The 25,983-nt window shown below is 45.4% G+C and overlaps 1 protein-coding gene across 12 annotated transcripts in view; it reads right to left on the minus strand.

Moving 5' to 3' along the window:
- The window catches only part of CACNA1B (calcium voltage-gated channel subunit alpha1 B), a 112,629-nt gene extending 90,153 nt beyond the window's left edge, over nt 1-22,476 (minus strand). For 11 of the 12 annotated variants that reach the window (XM_039327077.1, XM_039327075.1, XM_039327071.1 and 8 more), the window contains exons 1-3: nt 21,242-22,476; nt 17,987-18,092; nt 17,241-17,380 (exon numbers count right to left, since the gene is read on the minus strand). In XM_039327077.1, the coding sequence (XP_039183011.1) occupies nt 17,241-17,380; nt 17,987-18,092; nt 21,242-21,528 (533 nt within the window). In that variant the 5' untranslated portion in view covers nt 21,529-22,476. The remainder of the gene's footprint in view (nt 1-17,240; nt 17,381-17,986; nt 18,093-21,241) is intronic. The other variant, XM_039327072.1, reaches the window with a different exon arrangement.
- Nucleotides 22,477-25,983: the final 3,507 nt, after the last annotated feature.

The raw sequence follows: 25,983 nt of genomic DNA on the forward strand, positions 1-25,983 counted from the left end.
CCCTCCAGCCAGAGCTGAAGAAGCTTCTTGGATGAGAAGCAAAACATAAATAAACCTCCAAGTGGCCTCAATAGCTCTCTAAAAGAAGGCAAATGACCAGCTGTCTGCAAGGAGTATAAATCCTTCCGTTCCCCACCATCCAGTTGGAGCTGAAGAATGGATGAGAAGCACAACGTCTTCAAAGGAAAACAAAGCAAGTTGTCTCATGAAAAAAGCACCTTTGGGACAACCATGACCTGGATAAGAGAGAATCTCCATAGATCCTAGATCATACATTTAAAAAAAAAAAAAAAAAGAAGATAAACACTGTCCAGTTGGGCTCAACCCCCAGCAACTGTGGAAGCACGTGTACATCATATTCTTGGCAGGCGTAGGAAAGCCATTTATTGTTGGTTTCGCCCAAGTTGACATTCTTTCCTTTCCAGCTCTGAGTTGTTGTTGTTTTTTCTGGTGGGCTTGCCTCCAAATATCAATCGGGCCAAAACCTGCTCAGGTTGGGGAAGAATCAACCAAAGTCAAGCTAGGTGCTACCGTCTATTGTGATTCAAGGACATTGCACAGCAATCGATAAATCCAATTTTGGAAGCTCTCTCCAGCCAGCTTTGCAGAAAAACCTTCTCCTTTCTTGCCTCCGAGACTGGAAAGAAGGGACAGCCAGCAGCAAAGGATGAAGTACGGGCCATCCTCGGCCACAGCCGAGCCCAAAATTCCGGCCGTGAGTTTGGCCCCATTTGCTGACCTTGCTTAACTACAGTGGTTAAGTAAATCGCTGCCATTTTGAACGGAATCAAGTGGCCGTTAAGCGAATCCGGCTTCCCCATTGACTTTGCTCATTGGAATGTCGCAGAAAGAGGATCGCGTGACTCCTGGATCACTTGCCACCATCATAAATACGAGTCGGTTGCCGAGCGTCTGAATTTTGATCGTGTGACGGTCGGTGTGAGAAACGGTCCTAAGTTGCTTTTTTCCCAGGGCCGTCGTCCCTTTGAACGGTCACTAAATGAACTGTTATAAGTTGAGGACTAGCTGTAGACCTTGAGGGCCGAGGACACCAGCAGCGTCTTCTGAGAGGGCAGGATGCCGAATGGCTGATTTGCAGATGTGCCCCTGGTGTTACGAATCTTTCCACGTCCCCAGAAACTATTGTTCGAAGCAATTAATTACCATCAGAGGCAGTTAATTGTGCTAATTGTGTTCATTTGGGGAATGGGTGGCTTAATTGCCATCTCCTACCTCCAAGTTACTGACGACCCAATCTTCGGAAAGCTTGTGCCAGCCTGTTTCTTCTAAAACCAGTTCTTCTTGCTGGGCATGTCCAACGATTTGCCATCTGCTGCTCTTTAGATAATTATTACGGTGGGAGGTGGGAAGACTCTTCCCAAGGTCCCACAAGGTCTTCCCCACGTACCATCACAACACAATCCTCAAGAAATGCATTCGTGTGGGAGTTTTATCCTACGGACACATTTGGACTGGGAGGATGCTATCAAACCGGTTGCAAACTGGGTGGGCCAGCTATTCCCTTTGCAAAGTCAATCTTTAGAGACGCTGGCATGACCGTCTTGGCAAAACTAGGCTTTGTGTTCCCCCTGTGACTTTCTTGACTTTCCACAAGAGATTAAAGAGCTGGGTCTGCTAGTTGGCTCGGGGCTCCAATGGGAGGGGGGCTTTGATAGATTAATAGATTAATAACAGACCCTATGCCACCACCCTGCCCACTCATTCTATCTCCCTCCCCATCTTTCTAGTTAGGATTAAGTGATTGCATTTGCATGGTATTTTATTTGCATTGTGTCTAGGTTTTGTGTGGTTTTATCTTTTAAAGAGTTATCCTGGGGTAAGATAAGAAAGAAAGAAAGAAAGAAAGAAAGAAAGAAAGAAAGAAAGAAAGAAAGAAAGAAAGAAAGAAAGAAAGAAAGAAAGAAAGAAAGAAAGAAAGAAAGAAAGAAAGAGAGAGGGGGGGAGAGAGAGGAAGAACGGAAGGGGAAAGGGAAAGGGAAGGGGAAGGAAAGGAAAGGAAAAGAAAAGAAAGGAAAGGAAAGGAAAGGAAAGGAAAGGGAAAGGAAAGGAAAAGAAAGGAAAGGGAGGAAGGAATTGGATAGGTGAGAGGAAGGAAGGGAAGGAGATGATAGAGATAGTAGATAGATAGATAGATAGATAGATAGATAGATAGATAGATAGATAGATATGGATGGATAGATGGATAGATGGACAGACAGAGATGATAGATATAGATAGATAGAGACAGATGTTAGAGAGATAGATAGAAACAGACAGACAGACAGACAGACAGCTAGATAGATAGAGACAGATAGATAAAGACAGACAGATAGACAGACGCTTTCCTTCCATGAGGAAAGGCTGGTCAATACAAGAGCTAGGGAATGACTCAGTGGTAATGACTGCCATAAAAGATCAGAATTGGGGGGGGGTCAACTCCAGTCATATTTCTGCCATCTGGTAATATAGGTCACTTATTGATAAAAATGTTGATGTGAGGAAGGGGGACCCAACCTTGTATTCAAGTATTTGCCTGGTCATCATTAATGAGGAGAAATTGCTTGAAGCTGAATGAAATTGCACATGAATGAAAGTTGCATTTCTTAAAATATAGATAGACAGGTAGATATTAATACTAAAGAGAAAAAGAATTGCACCACCCACTACTGCAGAGTTTAAATATACCAATGAAAAGGGTGTTTGCAGAGGTGTTGAAGGTATCAGCTCTTTTTAGCTATATGCACCCAAAAAAAAAAAAAAACCCTCTTTGGAAACATTGACAGCCCACGTTATTAACAATACACACATTAGGTTCAACACCCCCACAAGACAAGGATAGGTTTGCTAACCCGTGGCTGCCAAAAGACTGAAGCATCTTATGAAAACTTCAGAACGAGCCTTGGATCAGAGTCCATTTCGTCAGAACCACAGAACTTAAAAATGGCTACGAGAAAGGCAATTTTTTATTTTTTTTACTTTTCTCCTAAATGGAATAAAGTTGTTCTTCTCCAAGGCTTTTAGCACAAAAGGTGAAAAAAAAATTAACTACCTGTAGGAAGAGAGAGCTTCAAAATGGAACTGAGAACAGGCCAACCATTGCTTTAGAATCTAAAAATTGATATCTGAAATGATGTGTCATCAGAAAATCAGGCCTTGCCCTGGAACTTAAGGGTTTGATGTTGAATGTTACACAAGAAGAACCCAAACTTAAATTGGACCGGGTCTCTGCCTAGAAAACTCTGGAGGACTGTAGTAATTCTAAAACATTTTCCCTCTGCTGAAAAGAGAAGGAGGAAGAAGAAACAGAGGGGGGGGGGGAAATGTATCTTTACCCAAGTGATTAGCTCACACATTTGCTATTCCACCTACTCACTGGCTACAGCTTTGACGTCAGCACCCAAACGCACTATAACTATATTTGTCATCCCTGGACTTAAAAATATAAGAAAGAAAGAAAGAAAGAAAGAAAGAAAGAAAGAAAGAAAGAAAGAAAGAAAGAAAGAAAGAAAGAGAGAGAGAGAGAGAGAGAGAGAGAGAGAGAGAGAAGGAAGGAAGATAGGTAAGTAGGTAGACAGAAGAAAAAGAAAGAAAGAAAGAAAGAAAGAAAGAAAGAAAGAAAGAAAGAAAGAAAGAAGATAGGTAAGTAGGTAGAAGAAAAAGGAAGGAAGGAAGGAAGGAAGGAAGGAAGGAAGGAAGGAAGGAAGGAAGGAAGGAAGGAAGGAAGGAAGGAAGGAAGGAAGAAGATAGGTTAGGTAGACAGAAGAAAAAGAAAGGAAGAAAGAAAGGAAGAAAGAAGATAGATAAGTAGGTAGGTAGATAAATAGACAGACAGACAGACAGGAAAGAAAGAAAGAAAGAAAGAAAGAAAGAAAGAAAGAAAGAAAGAAAGAAAGAAAGGAAGGAAGGAAGGAAGGAAGGAAGGAAGGAAGAAAGAAAGAAAAAAGGGAGAGAGGGAGGGAGGGAGGGAGGGAGTGAGGAAGGGAGGAATTTCAGCACAATTCTTTGCATGCCAGATATCTCTTTAATGGCATTTACTCGCTGACCCATCTCATTTAAAAAAAAAAAAATGAAAAGGTGATTCTTCAAACTAATGGTCTCTATTTAAAAATATGTTCTTGGAGGCCATCTCCAGTGGAACAAGGTGAGTAGGTCCACTGTGGGTGGGTTCCTTTTTGCCAAAAAGCCCATTTTTCCATGACTTGGATCACTGCGAATGTCATGCTGTGAGGCCTCATTTTAAAAATGTGAAAACCTTGCCTCTGCCCCAGAAATGACGCTGCACACAAGCAGATGCCTCAGGATGGCATGAACACTTCAACCCAATGAAATCTCCTGTCTAAACTCTTGCAGTCTTCATGAAAGAAGGCAGAATTAGGAATTAAGGCTAGTTTAATGAAAAGAAGAACTAGGGGGGTAACATGATAGCAACGTGCCAACATCTCAGGGGCTGCCCCAAAGAAGAGGGGGGAGGTCAGCCTATTCTCCAAAGCCCCTGAAGGGCAGGACAAGAACCAACGGATGGAAACTAATCAAGGAGAGAAGCAACCTAGAACTAAGGAGAAATTTCCTGACTGTGAGAACAATTAACCAGTGGAACAGCTTGCCTCCAGAAGTTGTGGGTGCTCCATCATTGGAGGTTTTTAAGAAGAGATGGGGCACCCATTTTTCTGAAATGATATAGGGTTTCCTGCTTGAGCAAAGGGTTGGACTAGAAGACCACCAAGGTCCCTTCCCAATTCTGATATTCTGTTATTCTCTTACTCCCTGAGGTTAATTCCCAAGAATACGAGAAGATCAAAAAGCCAAGCCAAAAGAGGAAGTGGCAACTGAAACATCAAAAGAGTGTTTAGAAGGAATAGTAAAACAGACTCCCTTTGATTTTGGAACTGCAGTACTGTATACCTCTATTGATTTATCCTAAATTGTACCCAGCCCTACAGCTCCTTTTATGTGTAAGGGAGACAGAATCCATAACAGATGGTTTCCCCCTTCCGAGGAGTTGCACAAAAACCAGCGTGCTTTGCCAATATTTGCCTTTCCACAAGGCTGCCTTATAAAAACCCAGTTCACATTACCACATCAAATGTAATTGTTGTGTAAAGCTAAATGCTTAGGTCTCTCTGTCGCTACACAGTCACCATCCCTACAAATCAATTAAAACAACAACACCCGTTCTTCGGGGCTTTGTACATTGTCCCGTCCAAAATTCCACTGATAATTTGTACTCCAAGAGTAATCAGAGCTGTAAAAAGATAGCTAGTAGCTTTAGGAAAGCTGGAGAACAGCCAACACTCCTGGAGATAAACAAAAGCATAATGAGAGGAAGAGGACAGGAAAGCATCATCTGTGAAAGATAAAAGCTACAGGTATTTTAATTTCCATTTCTGGAACCTTCCAGAATTTGAACAACAGAATGACAGAGTTGGAAGGGACCTTGGAGGTCTTTTAGTCCAACCCCCTGCTCAAGCAGGAGAGCCTACAGCCATTTCAGACAAATGGCTGTCCAGTCTCTTCTTGAAAACCTCCAGCGATGGAGCACCCACAACTTCTGGAGGCAAGTGGTTCCACTGATCAATTGTTCTCACTGTTTTAGGAAATTTCTCCTTTCCTTGATAAGTTTCCACCTGTTGCTTCTTGTCCTGCCTTCAGATCCTTTGGAGAATAGATTGACCCCTCTCTTCTCTGTGACAGCCCCTCAAATATTGGAAGATGGCTATTATATCTCTCCTAGCTCTTCTCTAAAGAAGAGAACAACCCCTTAATTAATAGGATAATATGGGTGGAAGGAGAGCTAGTTTGATATAGTGGTGGAAAGCCTCAGAAGGCAGACCACAAATTCTGGTCTTAGGCATGAAGCCAGCTGGCTGACCTTGGGCCAGTCACTCGCCCTTAGCCCTAGGAAGAATAGAGTAGAGTAGAATAGAGTAGAGTAGAGTAGAGTAGAGTAGAGTAGGGTAGGGTAGGGTAGGGTAGGGTAGGGTAGGGTAGGGTAGAGTAGAGTAGAGTAGAGTAGAGTAGAGTAGAACAGAACAGAACAGAGCTGGAAGGGACCTTGGAGGTCTTCTAGTCCAACCCCCTGCTCAAGCAGGAAGCCCTATACTATCTCAGTCAGATGATTGCCCAGGAGTCAAGACTGACCTGGAGACACCAAAATACATAAATAAATAAATAAATATCCCCAATATCTCCCAAAGTAGATGAATGCTTTGCCTTTTCCAGGAGAGAGGGCACGCGGTCAAGGAAACTGGGATGATTCCAGGCTGTTTGTGCAACAGCAAAAAAAAAAAAAAAATGAGGTCAGAGTGGCCGGTGTTTGATCAAAACTGCCTAGAAGCTAAGTGTTTTTCTGCACCTGGTACCTTTGACTGTGCTCTTCAAGGGAAATGAAATAAAATCTCCTTTTATATATACGGCTACCTGAAAGTGGGATTTGAAAGTGTGTTTGAAAGGTAAGTATCACTTGCTGAATCATTTACCAGGCCAAGGAGAGGCGTTATGACAAGGTGTTGAGACTTTGGGGGCAAAGTGCAAAGAAGAGCCACTATGTGTGTGTGGGGGGGGGGACAGGATAACAGTGTTCCAGTATGTGAGGGGCTGCCACAAAGAAGAGGGGGTCAATTTATTTTCCAAAGCACCGGAAGGCAGGAACAAGAAACAACGGATGGAAACTAAATCCAGGAGAGAAGCAACCTGGAACGAAGGAGAAACTTCCTAACAGTGAGGACAATTAACCAGTAGAACAGAAGTTGCTTTCAGAAATCGTGGGTGCTCCAACACTGGAGGTTTTGAAGAAGACACACTAGAGTCTAGACAGACCCTTGTCTGAAATTGTATAGATTCTCCTGCTTGAGCCAGGGGGCTGGACTAGAAGACCTCCAAGGTTCCTTCCAGCTCTATTCTGATTGATTGATTGATTGATTGATTGATTGAATGATTGAAATGGTCTAAGTCTCCTGCTTGAGCATTGACAAAGCATTCCAGGCCAGCGCAATCAATTAGAAGCCAGCATTAAAGAAAAGCAACAGGAAGCCTTAAGAGCCACAGGGAAGCGGCTGCTTTAATAGGGAGGTCTAAGGCCACCCTGTCACAACCTGCATAATTGTCTCTAAATGAAGTCAAATTCCTCCACAGGTAATATATGCAAGGCTCAGATTCCACTCGTGGCTAAAATGGCTAGCCTGCAGGCGATTCTTTAAAAAAATTTGTCTCTGCCCTCCAAGCAAAGGATGAAATTCCGAACGTAGGATTTAATAACCCCCTGCCTTGAATGGCAGTGCTAATGAAAGATATTTTCGCCCCGAAGGAAATTATCATAAATGATCAAACCGCTAATCTTGCCAGTGCGCCCTGTTAAAAATAGGCAGGCTTTAAATATCCCGAGAAGGCATTCTTCTGTGTCCTTTCGGGAAAACGGTCTCTCCATAGGAAATGTTTCTTTCCAAGGATCCAGCCTAAAAGGGTTTCTGACAAACCCTGAAACGGTTTGGAGAAAAGGTGGGCTGGAATCGGTTTCCTTCCCCAGCGGGTGGCTCTATTTACCCCAGAAGTAATTTCTTTCCAGTGGAAAGAAGTAAGGAGTAAGCTTCCTCGAATTCTACAGGCGTGGGAAATAGAGAGAAGGGAGGGAGAGAAGGAAAGTAGGAAGGCAAGTAGGCTGGCACGTACCAAGAGGAAGGAAGGAAGAGAGAAAGAGAGGGAGGGAGGGAGGGAGGGAGGGAGGGAGGAAGGAAGGAAGGAAGGAAGGAAGGAAGGAAGGAAGGAAGGAAGGAAGGAAGGAAGGAGAAATAGAGAGAAGGGAGGGAGAGAAGGAAAGTAGGAAGGCAAGTAGGCTAGCAGGTACAGAGAGGGAGGAAGGAAGGAAGGAAGGAAGGAAGGAAGGAAGGAAGGAAGGAAGGAAGGAAGGAAGGAAGGAAGGAAGGAAGGAAGGAAGGAAGGAGTTTGGGCCACAATCTTTGGCTTGCTGAAATGCAATCTCTGGTTTTGTGTCTGAAAGGAAAATAGTCTTCCCCATAGCAGAAAGTCTCGAAAAGAAAAAAAAACATGAAAGAAGAATGTAGTCTAAAAAAGAGAAAAACTGGGGGGGGGGGTGATAGGATAGCAGTCTTCCAATAAAGCAACCAGGATGATAAGGGGTCTGAAGGCTAATGCTTATGATGAACGCCTGAGGGAACCAGGCAAGTCTAGTCTAAAGAAGAGAAGGTCTAGGGGTGACCTGTTAGCAGTGTTCCAATATCCGAGGGGCTGCCACGAAGAAGAAGAGGGGGTCAACTTATCTGCCAAAGCACCACAAGGCAGGACAAGGAACAATGGATGGAAAGTGATCAAAGAGAGAAGCAACCTGGGATTAAGGAGAAACTTCCTAACAGTGAGGACAATTAACCAGTGGAACAGCTTGCCAGCAGAAGTTGTGAGTTGCTCCAACACTGTAAGTTTTAATGAAGAGATTGGACAGCCACCTGTCTGAAATGGTATAAGATTGAGCAGGGGGTTGGACTAGAAGACCTCTAAGGTCCCTTCCAGGTCTATTACAATTGATTGATTGAACTAGTAGAATGGATTGCCTTCAGAAGTTGTGGGTGCTCCATCCCTGGAGATTTTCAAGAAGAGATTGGACCGCCATTTGTCTCAAATGGTATAAGAACAGGTCGACATCCCCCCTCTCTTCTTTGTGGCAGCCCCTCAAATATTAGAACACTTCTATATGTCATCCCAGGTCCTTCTTTTCATTAAATTAGAGATTTAATGAAAAGAAGGTCTCTTTAAAGGTAGCTGGAAAATGGTGCCAAGTTTTGCGCTTTGCCAAGAACAGCATTCTTCTTTTTCCACATTTGAGGCCGTTCTATTATTTCTAACCTAGTTGCCAATTCCGAGCTTCCAATTCCTGCAATAAATAGCATGGAAGAACTTCAAAAGAGCCAGAGAGCAAAAAAAAAAAAAAAAAAAGGACTTCTTGTTTCAATTCCTTCCAGAAAGTCTCTAAAATTTGGATCTTCTGCTGTAACCTGTCCAGCGATCCGGGGTGAAGGTGGACTATGAGAACTGAATAGTAAATAAATAAAGGATTCCAATGGAGGACATATTTCCAATGGTCATCCTATCCAATGGATCGGTGGGAAAAAAGTAGAAGTCCCACAGCATAGGAGAGATCCTTGACTTACGACTGCAAAATCTCTGTTGATAAGAAAGACCGTGAATTTCGCCCCATATTACGATGGCCGTTAAGCGAATTATGGCAGGGGTTAAGTTAGTGACAGGGTTGTTAAGTGGGTCTGGCTTCCCCGTTGCTTGCCAGGAGTCGCAAAAGGAGATCACGTGATACACACACACATACACCCCAGGTCGCCCCGACCGTCATAAATACGAGTCAGTTGTCGAGCGTCTGAATTTTGATCACGCGATCCTGTGAAAAACAGTCACTTTTTTTCATTGCCATTGTAACTTCAAACGGTCACTAAACAAATGGTTGTAAGTTGGGGACTATTAACATTCTGTTTCACCCCATCACATATATGTGATTTTTTTCCCCACATCTATTTGCTTTGAAGTCCAGGCTCTCATCTTCTCAACCTGGATCTTTAAATTCCATTTTTTTCCCCTTTTCTTTTTATCATCTGCTGCATTTCCAGAGCTTGGTTGTTGTTGTTTTTTTGTGTTTTTTTGCCCAAATCCCCAAAACCATTGGCAGGACACCCTCCCCAAGCAACATCACAGCAAACAGCACAATAAAACAGTCAAAATATTATCTTGCAAGCTATAAATGCTGGATAACGTGATCCTGGCACGCATCCTCTCTATCATGCTTTATTGGTAAAAATACAAGCAGTCAAGTGGGCTAAACACAGAGTCAGCACTGGTAATTAACAATCGCCTAACAATTCAGCTTTCTCCTGATTTTTCAAAGGGTTGTTCAATCTCTTCTTGAAAACCTCCAGGTTGTGGAGCACCCACAACTTCTATAGGCAAGCCTTCATTCATATGATTTATAAAAGTTGAGTTCCCAAAACCCGTTGAAACAAAACCGTAGCTTATCCATTCATTGTTTGGGATTCACACAAACCCTAGATGGCTAGATTCATATCCAATCAACCATGGTTGCTTAAGGTTTTTAAGGAACCAAACGACAGGGCTGCCTTACCAAAACCATCAGCAGGGCAGCATGAAGAGGTTACATCAACGCTTGAAAAGCTTCACTTTGGCCTGTCTAGTTTTGCATCAAACCAAATTATAACCTTGGAAGAATGGACGGATAAGCTATCATGAGTTGGGAGAGGAAAAAATCAGCTCTATTTCTCAACGGGGGGGGGGGGAACACCATCAGACACTATGTGGGTGATTTCTTGTTATCCAGATTGGACAGCTCAACTCATATGGTGGAAATTTTGGTGTCAGAAAAGAGAAGCAATTTATTCCTTGTTTTCCAGTCACTGCGCTGTCAGACGTTGCCCCCCCCTCCACCCTGTCATTAAAAAAAAAAGGAAAAAAATCACCAGGCAAAGAAGGAACCATTAATTCTCTTTGGTGCCCTAAAAGCCAACCTCAGAATGCATTAATGTTTTCTCTGGATGCCAGGAAGGACTTTATGCATCAACAGTTCTTTCTGTAACGGCTGCCCAATTAGCCGATTTGTCCAGCTGGACTTCAGAATTCCCTTTCCCACACACACAGATACACAGACACAACGCACACTCCGGCATCCGAAAAGGGACAGGCTGATGGTCTTGGGTGACGCTGAAAGAATAGAATAGAATAGAATAGAATAGAATAGAATAGAATAGAATAGAATAGGGAATGGAATGGAATGGAATGGAATGGAATAGAATAGAATAGAATAGAATAGAATAGAATAGAATAGAATAGAATAGAATAGAATAGAATAGAATAGAACTGGAAGGGATCTTGGAGGTCTTCTAGTCCAGCCCCCTGCTCAACGTTATACCAATAGAGCAGGGGGTTGGACTAGAAGATCTCCAAGGTCCCTTCCAACTGTTATTCTGTAAATTCAGATGTTTGTTCCCTTTCTTTCACCGGTCAGTTGATCTTGGTATTCGTCTGCAATGGTACAGGGTTTCCTGCTTGAGTAGGGGGTTGGACTAGGTGACCTCCAAGGTTCCTCCCAACTCTGTTATTCTGTTAACTTTCCTTGCTTTTTTTAAAAAAAATGCAGCAAGCAAAACAGAATAGCTTGATAAATACAATATATTTCATTGACGCCTCTTCACCTAGTCAACGGAAGTAAGAATGAAGAGAGACTGGCCCGGCCGGTGGAAAAAAAAATGAGCCAGCAAGAAAATTGTCCGCAGAGTGATGAATGCACGGGCTGCAGTACCAAGGGGCTACTTCAGCCTAGCTACTAGTCCTGACCAGTCCCACACTTTCAGCATAATTCCAGCCCAGCCCCATTAATGTAATTGACTTTTAATGGCCGCTGAAAAAACGATGATGTTAATGTTTTATCAGGGATCTTGGACAAATTGCAACAACGACGCCTCGTCCAACTTTCCTTCCCGGAAAAAAAAAATATATTAAAAAAAAAATAAAATAAAAATTCAAGGGCTGAAGGAGACGAGAGTTCGTGCCACATCTGTACGAAGCGATAACTGGTTGTTCTCGGATTTTTGTGTTCTTGCCTTTGCATCAGAACTGCCTTTTCCGGACAGAGTGGCTGTTTGTCCATCTCCATCCATCCCATTTAAACTCTCTGCTTCACCAGGCAGCCAGTTTGTCCTGCATTGTTTCCAAGACCAGTTTATTATCGGAATAACACAGTAGGAAGGGACCTTGGAGGTCTTCTAGTCCAACCCCCTGCTCAAGCAGGAGTTTGCATCCTTTCCTTCTTGTCCTGCCCTCGGGTGCATGGCGGAATAGGCTGGACCCCTCTTCTCTAGGACAGCCCCTCAATTTTTAAGGAACATTTTCAGATGAAGTAACAAAGTAAGCCAGGCTATTGGTCCACCTCTCCCGTCTCCAGATTCTCAGAAAGATCGGCTTAGCGCCAGGAGGAAAACTGGAGGAGGAGGAAGGTTATACCACACTGTCAGTCCACTTTGATCAGTCCATCACACCGTCACTTGCCTTGCAAATGCTTGCAGACATGGGTCAAGGAAAGGATTGCTTTCCCATCCTTACTCCAAAGGGACACGATGGCTCAAGGGGCAAAGATGCTGAGCTTCTCAGCTGGCAAGCTGACAGCCCGGGTTCAAGTCCCGAGCGCTGAGCAACGGGTGAGCTCCCATTCGTTGCTCCAGCTCCAGATCCACCTAGCTGTTCAAACACAGTAGATGAATAGGTACCACTTTGGTGAGAAGGTAACAGCGTTCCATGCGCCGCGGCATATAGTCATGGAGATGACCCCTGCCCTTCTACAGCTGGACACAACTGGACAGGAGAAACTTTTATCTTTACTTTTCCCTTTACCCAAATGTTCATCGCCTTCCCTAGTCTTCTAATGCTCTGTCGCCAAGCGTTCTATTTTAATTGTCCCCTTAACGCGTGCAAAACCAGAACTGTGATTAATGAGCCTCTTTCGAGATGCCAGCCACACTGTTAAGGACCCTGTTCTATCCACCTTCCTGTATCAATTTTCTCTCTCGTAGACAGTCAAACGGCAGAGTCTCAAAACGACTTTCCTCCATTATTATCGTGGCCGGAACATTGATAACCTGCTTCCTGCTTCAAATTAAAAGAACTGAACTGGCAGGAAAGAAAAGCAGGGTTAAAGTTTGTCGTAAGAAACGCAGCAGAGGACCAAGGAGGGAGAAAGAGAGATGGGGGGGAAGGGAGAGAAATGTCAAGTTTTGTACGGAATGAGGCGTTTTTATATCTCGGGCTCCGTTGCGTAATAATCATTTATTTATTGTTTCTTAGCTGAAAGCACCATAAACATATTTTAGGAGCAGGAGCAATCAGAGCGTTGCAGAAGCTTTCTCTGGTCAGAGTTTTTGCTGCATTCCTGGCTCCTGCTGTGCTGGTCATTAGCTGTCCCTTCCGAGGGCCTGTGCTAAAGCCGGCAGTGATATTTAGCAAAACTGGACAAAAGCAGACAATACCATACAATCAAGTCGAAGAGAACATTTCTGCCTCAGGGTTGAAATGAAGAGTCCTTGGTGCTCACTGAGCTGGGTGGTTTTCTTGCAGATGTTTCGTGACCCAACTAGGTAATGTCATCAGTGCTAGAAGGGAATAAGGTGGTGTGGAGAGGAGGAGGAGGAGGAGGAGGAGGAGGAGGAGGAGGGAGGAGGAGGAGGAGGACAACGACAACTAGGGGGTCCTTGGTACTCTCTGAGCTGGGTGGTTTTCTTGCAGATGTTTCGTGACCCAACTAGGTAACGTCATCAGTGCTAGAAGGGAATAAGGTGGTGTGGAGAGGAGGAGGAGGAGGACATTTATAGGATCCTTGGTACTCTCTGAGCTTGGTGGGTTTTTTGCAGATGTTTCATGACCCAACTAAGTAACATTATCACTGCTAGAAGGGAATAAGGTGTGTGGAGAGGAGGAGGACGACGACGAGGAGGACAACGACAACTAGGGGGTCCTTGGTACTCTCTGAGCTTGATGGTTTTCTTGCAGATGTTTCATGACCCAACTAGGAGGGTCATGAAACATCTGCAAGATGTATAGAAGGGGATAAGCTGTGTGAGGAGGAGGAGGAGAAGGAGGAGGACAATTATGGGGTCCTTGGTACTCTCTGAGCATGGTGGTTTTCTTGCAGACATTTCATTATCCAAACTAGATAACATCATAGGTACTAGTGCACAGTGCACTGATGATGTTACTTAGTTTGGGTAATGAAACGTCTGCAAGAAAACAAGCAAGCTTTGGGAGCTCCAAGGATCCTTGAAAGTGGTACCTATTGATCTACCCGCATTTGCATGCTTTTTTAAAATAATATTTTTTATTAATTTTTTTATATCTACAATCCATAAGCGCTTAGTAAAACAAGGTGTTCTCTGGTCCAATTTGCTTAACAGTACACATTAAAACCCCAATCTCCACCTTGTTTTTCCAAGTCTTGATAAAATACATCCCCTATTTCAACTGCCAGGTTGGCAGGAGCTGGGGCAGGAACAGGGGCTCACCCCATCACGTGGCGCTCAGGTCTCAAACTGCCCACCTTCCGGGTGACAGACCCAGCGGTCTTAACTCTTCATCCATTGCACCACCACCACCAGCCCCCCCATTGCAAAATCCGCATGGCTCATTCCCAGTTGGAATTAAGCCATCCACATCCAGATCTTCATCCACTCGTGATGGAAGGAACAGGAGACCGTTCCTTCTGCTTTCAATCGGAACAAAGCTGGAAAAAGGAAGCCGCCCAGTGCTGACAGACAAGCTCTTCCCTGTGGAGGTGCATTGTCAAGAAATGTCACAGCAGCCACCAAAAAGGAAAGAAGAAGAAGAAGAAAAAAAGATGAAGAGGGACGCAGTTTTTCTCCCACTGGTTCCTTAGCAGGAGCCTGGTATACAAGACCGTTTCAATGCAGCCCAGCTAGAGGCACCAGGAGAAGCAAATGCTCTGACATTAACTGACTTGAACTTCAAAGGAATACTCATATCATGAATGCAGAGGCTGGATTTCTTATGCTAGGAGTCTAACCGAGCTCGGCGCAGTTCTGCCTTCGATCCAAACACTTTTAAGATAGCCCAGGCACACGTGAGCAAGACAACGTTAAAAGGGCCCACGTCACACCCGTTCTATTATGAACATCCCATCCTGGACCGTGATCCTGCAAAGGTGGTCAAGGTTGACCTGGAATTTATGGAAGAAAACAGGAAGAACGTCTAGGGACATTCCCTGTCCTCCAGGTCATGGTTGTCCCAAAGGTGCTTTTTTTCAAAACTGGACTTCCTTGTTTTTCTTTTGAAGAGGTTTCGCTTCTCATCCAAGAAGCTTCTTCAGTTTGGATGGTGGGGGAAATGGAAGGATTTATACTCCTTGCAGACCGCTGGTCATTTGCATTCTTTTAGCGAGTTGTTGAGATCACCTGAAGGTTTATCTGTGACACATTAGGACACAGAAAAAGCTCCAAGTGGCCTCAACGAAATTTCCTCCGAGATTTTGAGTAGGAGGAATTAGGATTGCTTTGCTAGTGTGATTGCACTTAGTAGAACACAAGTGAAACTGAGGAAAGCCACAGTTAGCAACGATGAAAAGTGTTAAGCCTCTGGCTTTTTGTCAAAAGATGGACATAAATAAATTCCTTCTGTGGGCCTCTACTAAAGGGTAGCCTGTCACCTTCCCTTTTTATAATTCTTATTTTTTAAAAAAATGATAATCTGATTTCAGCATTAGCAGTCTGCTGCTCAAATACATCTGTGAAGCAGGTTCAATGAATCAGTCATTTAACTGGGCTTAAACAAATTCATGGAGAATGGGAAAGAAAAGTCAACCACTCATGAACACGGTACAGATTGCTCCTCGGGATCCGAGAAAAAATAATTTGTTTCTCCATTTCCTGGGAGTCGGAACGGGAACAGGTTATTGATTCTGCTTTTCTGCATGAAGAATTCCCAAGCAGAATCAGAGGAGAATATATGTAGCTCAGAGTTGAAATGACGGGTCCTTGAGGCTCTCTGAGGTTGGTTGTTCCCTTGCAGATGTTTCATGATCCAACTAGGTAACTTCATCAGTGCTAGAAAAGAGTGGAGTCTGTGGAGAGGGAAAGGAGGAGGAGGAGGAGGAGGAATAACAGAACAACATCCTGGCCTTTGTTTCCAGTTCATCTCTCAAAATGGGTGGGCCAAGATAAAGAAGTTGGCACAGCCTGGAGATAAAGTTGGATTGAAGCTGAAGCTTAATTAAAATGAATCATAGTTCAACCTATTGCTCGGTGTATTGATAAACACTTCTGTCTTTCATCCAAGAAAACTGCACGGTTGAGTTCACCCTAGTGACTGGGTGTCGCCCTTAACGCAAGGAGCATTTTCACCTTCCTGCTTACGTCAAGTAGTACAACTGGTGGCAGTTTTTAGAGGCTTGGGAGAGGGAAGAAGGGAGGGAGGGAGGGAGAGACATGTAAGCAACTTTCAGGCCTTAAATGGCCTGCCTTAGTTTGCAAATCAAGCTGAGTAATCAACTAAAGCTTGCTACCAGATTTGAGGGGGAAATGAAACAGCAGACTTTGCAATGCTCTAGATATCAGGGTAAACACCCAAACCGTCTGGATTTTAATTATGCTAGGGCAATAAATCATTTGTAGACCAAAAACAGTCAATGAAAGTGTGGGTCAGCAAATATTTCGGAGCTTCGGGGGGGGGGGTTAACTCAGGATTTATTCCAACGTTCGTTTAACCCAAATGGATCACAACAGAGCCTGCAGAACAACGACTGAAGCTTCATTAAAATTAATCCTAGAACAAACAAACAAACAACGACAACAAAAAAACAATAGCCGTTTCTTCGTCTCAACAAAGCCATAACAGAGGTTCACACGGTGGGAGGTGGAAAAGATAATGGTGGCATTGCAAAGCACAACAAGTTAAGTGGTAATATTGCAAAGCACACAGGTTAACAGGCTCCGGACACATGCACAGGCCCTGTTCTGTTAACAAAGAAAGGGTCAGCAAGATCAAAGAATCTTCTCTGGTAGCAAACTTACTGATAAACTGATGCTAATATGCAAACACACCTCCAGTTTCTAAGGTTTGGTAGCTTAATCTCTCTTTTTTTCCCCCTGCAATAAATCTGGGTCAGCAAGACCCTGTGTGAGAAGGCTTCCAACCGTAATATTTTCCAATATTTTCCAAAACCAACCTCATTCCCCATTTTTTCACCGTCCTTCCAGACTCCAGACCCTCTGCTCGTTTTGACATTAAATCATTGCCAACACCAGGTCGATTTTGGCCATAGAAAAAGAAAAGAGCTGACTCTAAAGAAATCTGGTTTTTTTTCCCCTCCTTCTTACGACTTCCTCATTGTAAAACTGTCAGGTTGTGTTCAAGAGACAGGGCGATGTGTTAAAAAAAGTAAAAATAACCAGAGTTGCGTCTTTTCTATTAAGCAAAGCTTCATCGGCTCCCCGGAAGTGCACTCCATCAATGGGTACCAAAGTGCTTCCACCTTCTCGGCGACAATCACACTTCTTTTCAAAGTGGAGCTTTCTAAACAGAGCTTGTAACTTTGCTATAACCCACATCCTCTTTGACGCACATCACTCCCAGAGCAAGAGAACGCTCACCAAATTTCATTCAGGAGCAAGAGAGAAGTGAAAGAGAGGGTGGGGGGAGGGGGGTAAGTGACTTACCCTGTAAGCACCACCACAAAATCCATCACATTCCAGCCATTGCGGAGATAAGATCCTTTGTGAAAAACAAAACCCAGAGCGATAATCTTTATGCCCGCTTCGAAGCAAAATATTCCAATGAAATACGGTTCGGTGTCGTCCTGAAAGAAACCAAAGGGCACCACTGTTACCAATCGATGGATTGGCCAAATAGAATATAGAATAGAATAGAATAGAATAGAATAGAATAGAATAGAATAGAATAGAATAGAATAGAATAGAATAGAATAGAACTTAGACTTTATACCACTTCACAGTGCTTTACAGCCCTCTCTAAGCAGTTTACAGAGTCAGCATATTGCCCCCAACAATCTAGGTCCTCATTTTACCAACCTTGGAAGAAAAGAAGGCTGAGTCAACCTTGAGCTGATCAGGATCGAACTCCCAGCATTAAGCTGAATTAGCCTGCAATACTGTATTCTAACCACTGCGCCACTATGGCTTAGAATAGAATAGAATAGAATAGAATAGAATAGAATAGAATAGAATAGAATAGAATGTAGAGTAGAGTAGAGTAGAGTAGAACAGAACAGAATAGAAACAAATTCTATAATTTTGAGGTGCCCTGGAATAAGGCGGAAGGATGGAAGGAAGGAAGGAAGGAAGGAAGGAAGGAAGGAAGGAAGGAAGGAAGGAAGGAAGGAAGGAAGGAAGGAAGGAAGGAAGGAAAATATTTCTCTCTCAAAACCAAAATATTTGATACTCACCAGCCTCTCTGACATAGGTGTCTTATCTCCATCAGGGAGATGTTGCTCCAAAGCCAGAACAATGCAATTAGCTATAATGGTAGCCAGGATCATATATTCAAAGGGAGTGAAGGCAATGGTTAAGGAAAAACTCACAAAGACAAGGTTCATAAAGGCACCAGCATTAACCAACCCAACTTTTCCAATACTGAATCTCGATCAGTGATCCCAATTTCCCAAATCCATCCTCACCTTTAAGCCCAAGTACATATAAAAGGGTTACAGTTAGCGTTTTAGGCAGATTACTTCAAGGAAAGCCTTGTTCTTCTCTAATCAAGCAGGAGATTTTCTTTGCTTTGGAGGAAGAGCGAAGAAAAAAGGCAGAAGAGAATGGAAAGGCCTTCTGCTTTTGATTGTTCAGGGTCTCTTGGTTGATTAAGCCTTCAAAAAGCAGCAATCAAAACTTTCTCCTGCAGCTATCATATTATTAAATAAAGATGGATATTTTTTTTTTAACTTAACATGATCTGCCCTCTTCTCTCCAGTTTACCTCCATCTGTAAAATTCTAAAGCCTCTCATTCTGCCTCGTGTACGTTTTTAAGGACCCTTTTTGCAAGCTGATAATGGCTTGATAAATATGAGCAGTTATTAAAGCAAAGGCTTCAGAGTTTACAAGCTGCAGAATGGCACCAAACCGCCCAACATTCTTGATGAAAGTTAGGTAGTAGCTGAACACAAGAACAAGGGAACAGAGCTCATTTTAAATCTTGATTTGTTTTAACATCTTCCCCCTCAGTTTTGGAAATAAGCCAGAAGTGGCTGGATTCACCCCACCCAGACAAGTATGATAGCAATGACAATATCATGACTTACAAACCACAGTCACCAAATTCATTTCTCAGATGCTTAGTTTGTTCTATGGACTTTGAGAAGAAATTATCAGGGATCTGGGGTGCCATTCTGAACTAGCTACCCAAAGGCCTCGGTGCCAAATACACAATACAAAACCGAGCCTGTGATGCTGGGAGAAAAAAGGTCTAGCTATTTCTGATCCGGATTGGAGAGAAGACCGATTTTGTAAGGGGGGGGGGAGAAACCCCTGGCTTTTCCATCGGACTTTCCTGTCCAACTTGAAACCTGACCTGACTTCCAGCAGAAGATCAGGGAGCAGAAAAGAACCAAGAAGAACATGTTTTCCTTGCTCTCTGAACTAACCCTAAACTTCTCCTCCATGGATTCAGTCTTGTCTGAATTATCCAAGCCAACGTTTGCTTTCCACGCCCACCCACTCTAGGAAAGAGAAGAAGCCACAGACCCATCTTGCAACTTTGCATGACAGGCTGTCTCCTTTGCCCCGAGGTCTTCCTGAATCTTGCTTCAAAATCCGCTGAAGCAATGTTGGAACCTGTCCCTACTATATATATTTATATGTGTAGACACACGTATTTCCCTTCGACCCACCCTCTTAGCCAATGTGAATTCTGGCTGGCTTAGGTGTGCTTTCTCAGCATACGTATATCCCCCCCGGTGTTTCAGCTGTCTAAGAAAAGGTTGCTGCAACCTGCACCCGTGCTGGGTTGTTAAGAGGAGAGCCCTTGTTGCTTGTCGGGTGAAAAAATTACTAGCTCTGTGATTTCAGATCAAAGGAAAACAACAGGCTCTTCCTGGGGAATTGCTTCGTGCAACACGTGCAGATCAAGCGAGGAGACGCTCCTTAGCAACCTAAACCCAATCTCAAGTTGAAAGTTCCTTCTTGACTTCAAGAAGGCCAATGTGGTCTCCCAAACTGGCCAGCTAAGAGAAATGGGCCATCTCAACTGCCTCCCCTGCTCCAAAGGCCAAGGGGCAGAAAGAGAAGCAAGGGGGCATGTGCTTCTCTTTGCACCCAATGAAAGAGCGTCTGGATTTAAAATAGGTGTCTGGATTGATTCATCAGACCCCAACTGTGATCTGTTCTAACCACTGATCAAGTCACAATGGACAGAAAGTGACCCTCCTACCAAGACACAAACTGCAGCATACAAAACATAACTCATGGCCTCCTGTACAAAGTGGCTTGTTTCAGCCTAGATTCCTTTGGCTGAGGCAACCCGCGGTCATGTTCCCACATTGCATTGAGCCACAAATTCAGGTTTCAGAAGTGACAACTTGCAACAGTTAGCAGCAGCAGATCCAAACTGTGTTATCGTTCACCAGGGGCAAATGCTAAGGTGGCAGCGAATTGATTTTTTGCATTTTGCATCAGTGGCAAAAATGCCGTGGGGAACGTGGGAATACCCCCTTCCCTCTCTTTCTAGACAAACAGAAAAGGTCAAACTGACACCAGAGGAGGAAGAAATAAAAACAGCTTCTTCCTTCACTCCAAGGGAGAGGAGGGGGGGGGAGATCTATTTTTCAAAGCACCAGAAGGACAAGACAAAAAAGCAATGGATGAAAACTAATCAAGGAGAAAAGCAACCCTAGATCTAAATTCCTGATAGTGAGAACAATCAATCAGTGGAACGACCTGCCCCCAGAAGTTGTGGATGCTCCCTCATTGGAGATTTTTAAGAAGAGATTAGACAACCATTTGTTTGAAAGGTTGTAGGGTTTTCTACTGGAGCAGAGGGTTGGACTAGAAGACCTCCAAGGTGCCCTTCCAACTCGGTTATTGCAGGAGCAGCCATACACACACAGCCCCATGGAACGGACGCCTCTATGAGAACAATTCCCACAACCAAAGTGGTCAATGGGGGCAGAGACCCCTCACTGTCCTGTGTGGGAACTCACCCATGCACCCCTTTAAAAAAAAAAAACCTCCTTTTCTTGCAAACCAAAGCAGAAAAGCTGTCCAAAGTGGTTTTACTTTAGTCTAGAGGGACTTCAAAGAAGCTCAGGGACTGGAGAAGAGATGGAGAGACAGACGCTCATGTCCCTTTTCACAGAGGCCTCTCGCAATCTTTACTGCTCCCCAAAAGGGATGCTTTGGGGGACCCCTTCCTCTCTCTCAGCTGTCCTACTACTGCTTGCTAGGAAGAGCAGGGTCCTCTCGGGCCAGGCCAAGCGTGCCAACAGACACGCCCATCCCCAAGGCTGGAGGACCTCCTGCCCTGACCCAGGAAAGAGGCAGCGGTTCTCCTGGAGCTCCACCCCACCCCGCCTTTTCCACATCCACACCTGTCCCATCGGGGATGGAGGAGGATACCTGGGATGACAAGCGGTGGGGGGGGAGAGGGGAGGAGAATCCCAAGCCCCCCACCCACCCACCCCGCCCGTCCCCCCTCCCGCAAGGATATGGCCACTCCGTGATGCGCTTGGCGTATTTGCGGATCGCGTTGTCCTCGCTAAAGATGAAGAGCGACCGGTTGACTGTAAAGCAGTCCTGCTTGACCGGAATGGGGTTGTAAAGAGCCATTGTCCGGGCGCGCTGCGCCTTGGTCTGCTTGTATACCTGGGGCCGCGGGCCCGGCTGGCCGGGGGGGCCCCCCTGGCGGCTGCCCCCGCGGGCCCCGCCGGGCCCAGGGGCGGCCCCCGCGCCGCCACCTCCATAGCGGCTGGGCAGGTCCTCTCCGAAGCGTGCCATGCTGGTGCCCCTTCTCCAAGCGCGCGGTGCTGGCCCTCGGAGCTGCAAAGGGGAAGACGCATCCCAGCGCCAGGAGGGAGGGAGGAAGCCTGGGCTTCTGGTGGGGCTGGAGGCGGCGGCGGTACTGGGGCTCTGCTGCTACTGCTGCTGCTGCTGGCGAAGGCGGGCGGGCGGGCGGGCTGCGGCTCGGCTCTGGAAGCAAGGAGGATGCAAGGCGCCGCCGCCGTCGCCGCCGCCGCGCTCAGGGGCGAGGCTCGGCGAGGCCGCCGCGCGCCCCAGGCGGAGGCGAGGCCGGGGTCTCCCAGCTCCGGCTGGAAGCCGAGGCGATCCGCATCAGCTCGCCCCCCGGGAGCCTCCTTTCCTGCACCCCAGCATGGCGCGGGCGCGCAGAAGGCAGCCCGGAGCTGGGGGCGAGCCGCAGAGCCTGGCGAAGGGAGATCCAGAAGGGGCTGGGAGCTACTTAGCTTGCGTGGGCCTCTCTCCTCCTCCTCCTCCTCCTCCTCCTCTTCTTCCTCCTTCTCCCTCTTTCCCGGCTCGGAGGATCGGTAGATGCTCTTCTCTCCTCCGCTTCCCGGGGCTTTTCTCTCGTGGGGGTCGCCGACAGGCTTGGAGAGAGCGAAATGGAAACGTCAAGAGCAACCGGTTAGTGAACCTCGCCCCTCTTTAAAAAAAAAAAAAAAAGGAAGAAGAAGAAGAAGGGGAAAAAAAAAAAAGCACAGCCAGCTGACAGCCGGGAAGCCAATCAGCGATGCCAGCTCCACCCGACTCCTCCAGGATACCCAACGAAGCCCCATATCAATAACGGGGAAGGGAGAAGAAGGACCCGCCCCTACTCGAACGGAGGGGGGGTCGTCTTTCGAGAGCCAACCTTTCCTTCCCACTCAACACCCATCCCTTTCCTTTCACCATGTCGCCTCCCCACCTGCTTGTGGTGCTAAGCTTCATGGAGCCCGGGGGTGGGGGGGATGGGGATGCTGAAAAAGAAAAAAAAACCACGAAGGATGGGGTCCACGAGACCCACGCAAGTCTTGGGGAAGGACCAAAGGAAGGAGACCACTGGGTGAAGAACAAGTTGGCTAGGAAGAGGCTGGAGAGAGGGGTGTCTTGGCTCCGGGAGCTGTCCAGGTGCTGAAACCAAGGTGCCTGCCCATCTTTTCCAAACGGAAGAGGCTGCTTTCCCACTTTTCTTTCGATTTTCCCAGCTTCTCGCTTTCCTAAAGGGTTGGTTTTCCTAGAGTGCCGAGGGAAAGGAAGGCCCAAAGAACGTGAGATGCTTCCGCTCGCAGCCCGTTCTGAAGAAATGCCCAAGTCCCTAAAGAGTTCTTGGCGAAAGTTATCTTAAGGCCGGCCATGGCTGGCTTGAACCGCGCTTTGTGGGATGAGCTACAGTGACCAGGGTTGACCCTGGCACTACGCCAGAGAGAGAGAAAGATTTAGAGGCCACCGTTGTAAAGACAAATCTGTAAGGCCCGACTTCATACCGCCGATCCGAAAACTAACAGGCTGGCCAAGGATTGAGGGAGACGGGTGAGTCTTGTTGACAAATAAGAATAAGAATAGAGTTGGAAGGAACCTTGGAGGTTGTCTAGTCCAACCCTTTACTCAGGCAGGAAGTCCTATACCATTTCAGACAAATGACTGTCCAGTCTCTTCTTAAAACCTTCCAGTGTTGGAGCATTCACAGCTTCTGGAGGCAGGTTGTTCCACTGATTAATTGTACTAACCATCAGGAAGCTTCTCCTTAATTCTAGATTGCTTCCCTCTTTGATTAGTTTCCAACTGATGATCAATAAAATATCTGTCCTGGATTAGTAAATTATGCAACGAAGCAGGAGAGATAGTATACCAAACCGAGGAGTGTCCTTCTCATTCTTGACGAGACTTTAGTTGTTGACACGTAGCACTTCTGTGCTGGGGATAATGGTCCATCTTGAAGATTTGTATCCTTCTTCCATCCCACACATACAGATACAACAAAAACAAGTTTGGAGCAGACTTAAGGGCCACACCCGAAAACTTTTTATTACCAAATATATTAAAGAGTATCGCTCCGCCTTCGGTGATAGCCTGTGCCTCTTGTCAGTGCAGTCTCTCAAGTCTGCCCAGATATCCATCTCTGGATTTGGGCTCCCCCACTCCAGACAAGGCACAAGCAGTGCCACCAAAAGGAAATTAAAAAAGACGAGAGAGTATCGCTTTTCTCTCCCGGGGCTGCAGAGATGGAACACGAGCCGTTATCAGAAAGATGAGCTAATATTCCTAGCAAGGCGAAGTCTCCGGAGCAAGGATACGGCTCGTCTTTATAGAGGCAGATTGGACAATTCAAATCGGGCCGGTTTCTCATAACTTACTTGCGTCAGCAAAATTGGAGTCCAGCAAGTTGCACGTCTGTCCAGATCGGTTGGAGATAGACATCTTTCAGCAGCTTAGACACACACACACACACACACACACAGACACCTGTGTTTTTCAGAGTAGTGCACCCCCCCCCCCAGTAAATAATAGGCATTTCTCAGTCCTGTCATGCCCCATTGGAGGCTGGTTTGGAGGGAGTTGATTTTTGTTGTGGGGGGAGTAGATTCTTCTTCTTCTTCTTCTTCTTCTTCTTCTTCTTCTTCTTCTTCTTCTTCTTCTTCTTCTTCTTCTTCTTCTTCTTCTTCTTCTTCTTCTTCTTCTTCCTCCTCCTCCCCCCCCTCTCCTCCTCCCTCTTCTTCTCCTTCTTCTCCAGGCTCCAATGGGCCATGACAACCCTATCACTGAAAAAACTCAAGTGCTGATTAATTTAAACTATCTACTTAACTTCTACACACTTTAGCGCCAAGAATACCTGAATGGTCCTAGTTACCTTCTTGGGCCATTAGTGATCCCTCTCCTGGCTTTGACTTGCCTCGCTCCGTCTGGATGAAACGGAACAGAATTAGCTGTGATAATGGAAGAGATGTCTCTGCCCTGCTCAAGCAGGAGGATCTATGCCATCTCAGACAAGTGACTGTCCAGCCTCTTCTTAAAAACCTCCAGTGAGGGAGCACCCACGATTTCTCGAGGCCAGCTGTTCCACTGGTTAATTGTGCTCACTATTAGAAAGTTTCTTCTTAATTCCAGTTGCTTCTCCCGTTGACCAGTTTCCAGCCATTGTTTCTGGTCCTGCCCTCTGGTGCTTTGCAGAATAATTTGACCCCCTCTTTTTTGTGATAGCCCTTCAAATACTGGAACGCTGCTATCATGTCTCCCCTATTTCTTCTTTTCTTTAGACTGGCCAAACCCAAGTCCTGCAGCCATTCTTCATGTTTTAATCTCCATCTTAGTTGCATTTTTTTTCCCCAAACTCTCAACATCTTTTTTGTAATAGGGTGACCAAAATTGGCTGCAGTATTCCAGGTGTGGCCTTCCTAGGGTTTTATAAAGCGGTACTAATACTTCACGTGATCTTGATTCTATGCCTGTTTATACCATCCAGGATTGTGTTAGCTTTTTTGGCTGCTGCTGCACACGGCTGGCTCAGTCAAGTGATCGTCCACTAGGACTCTACTAAAACATGAACGGACGTATTTACGATGGAACTGCAACCACACCCAGACACCACGTTCACGTCTTCGACTTAATGACTGTTTGAAGAGCACCCCATGTTCACATGTTCGTGATTGACGACTTTTTCCTCCTCTGGAAACCAGCATTTATTTCCGATTTACAGCCAAAACATGCCATACCCGACAAGGGATTTGCTTAAAAAACGTGGTGCTCATTTTACGACTGCCACCTACGCTTCCATGACCACTGTAAAAAGAAGAAAAAAAAATGTTGCCAGATCAGGCTGAGTCACACTATGACCCATTTTACGGCCACGGTGACTTAATTCTTGTCATTGCCTGTACAGCTTAGTCCTCAACTTACAAGAGTTCATTTAGCGAGCAGTCCGTTACAACAGCACTGGAAAAAGTGACTTAAGAGCGTTTTTCACACTTACGACAACTGTAGCGTCTCCATGGCCAGCTGATCAAAATTCAGACACTCAGCAACTGATTCATATTTATGACGGTCGCAGCATCCTGGGATGACCTGATCCTTTTACGACCTTCATATGGGGGAAGCCGGGTTCACTTCACAACCGTGTGACTAGTCAAACAACTGCAGTGGTTCACTTAACGATGGGGCCAGGGAAGGTCGTAAAATGGGGCAAACATTTAATGTATGTCTTGCTTAGCAACAGAAATGTTGACCTCCATTGTGGCCGTTAAGCCGAGGACTTCTGGCTCCCAAAAGAATTCCACTCAAGACCGGCAAGCAAAGAAATCGAGGGTGGTGGTTGTTTTTTTAAAGCACTTTTTTTATTATTGATCTCATCGAAAACAGAACAAGGAAATGACAGAGCTGAAAGGCGATGGCCTCTTAAAACTGTCCAAACATTTAACAGAAAACGAACGAAAAAAGAGGGGGGAGAGAGAGGGAGACAGAGAA

Source organism: Crotalus tigris, unplaced genomic scaffold (assembly GCF_016545835.1).
Source record: "Crotalus tigris isolate CLP2741 ecotype Arizona unplaced genomic scaffold, ASM1654583v1 scf7180000024350.909852, whole genome shotgun sequence".
Taxonomy (NCBI): Eukaryota; Metazoa; Chordata; class Lepidosauria; order Squamata; family Viperidae; genus Crotalus; species Crotalus tigris.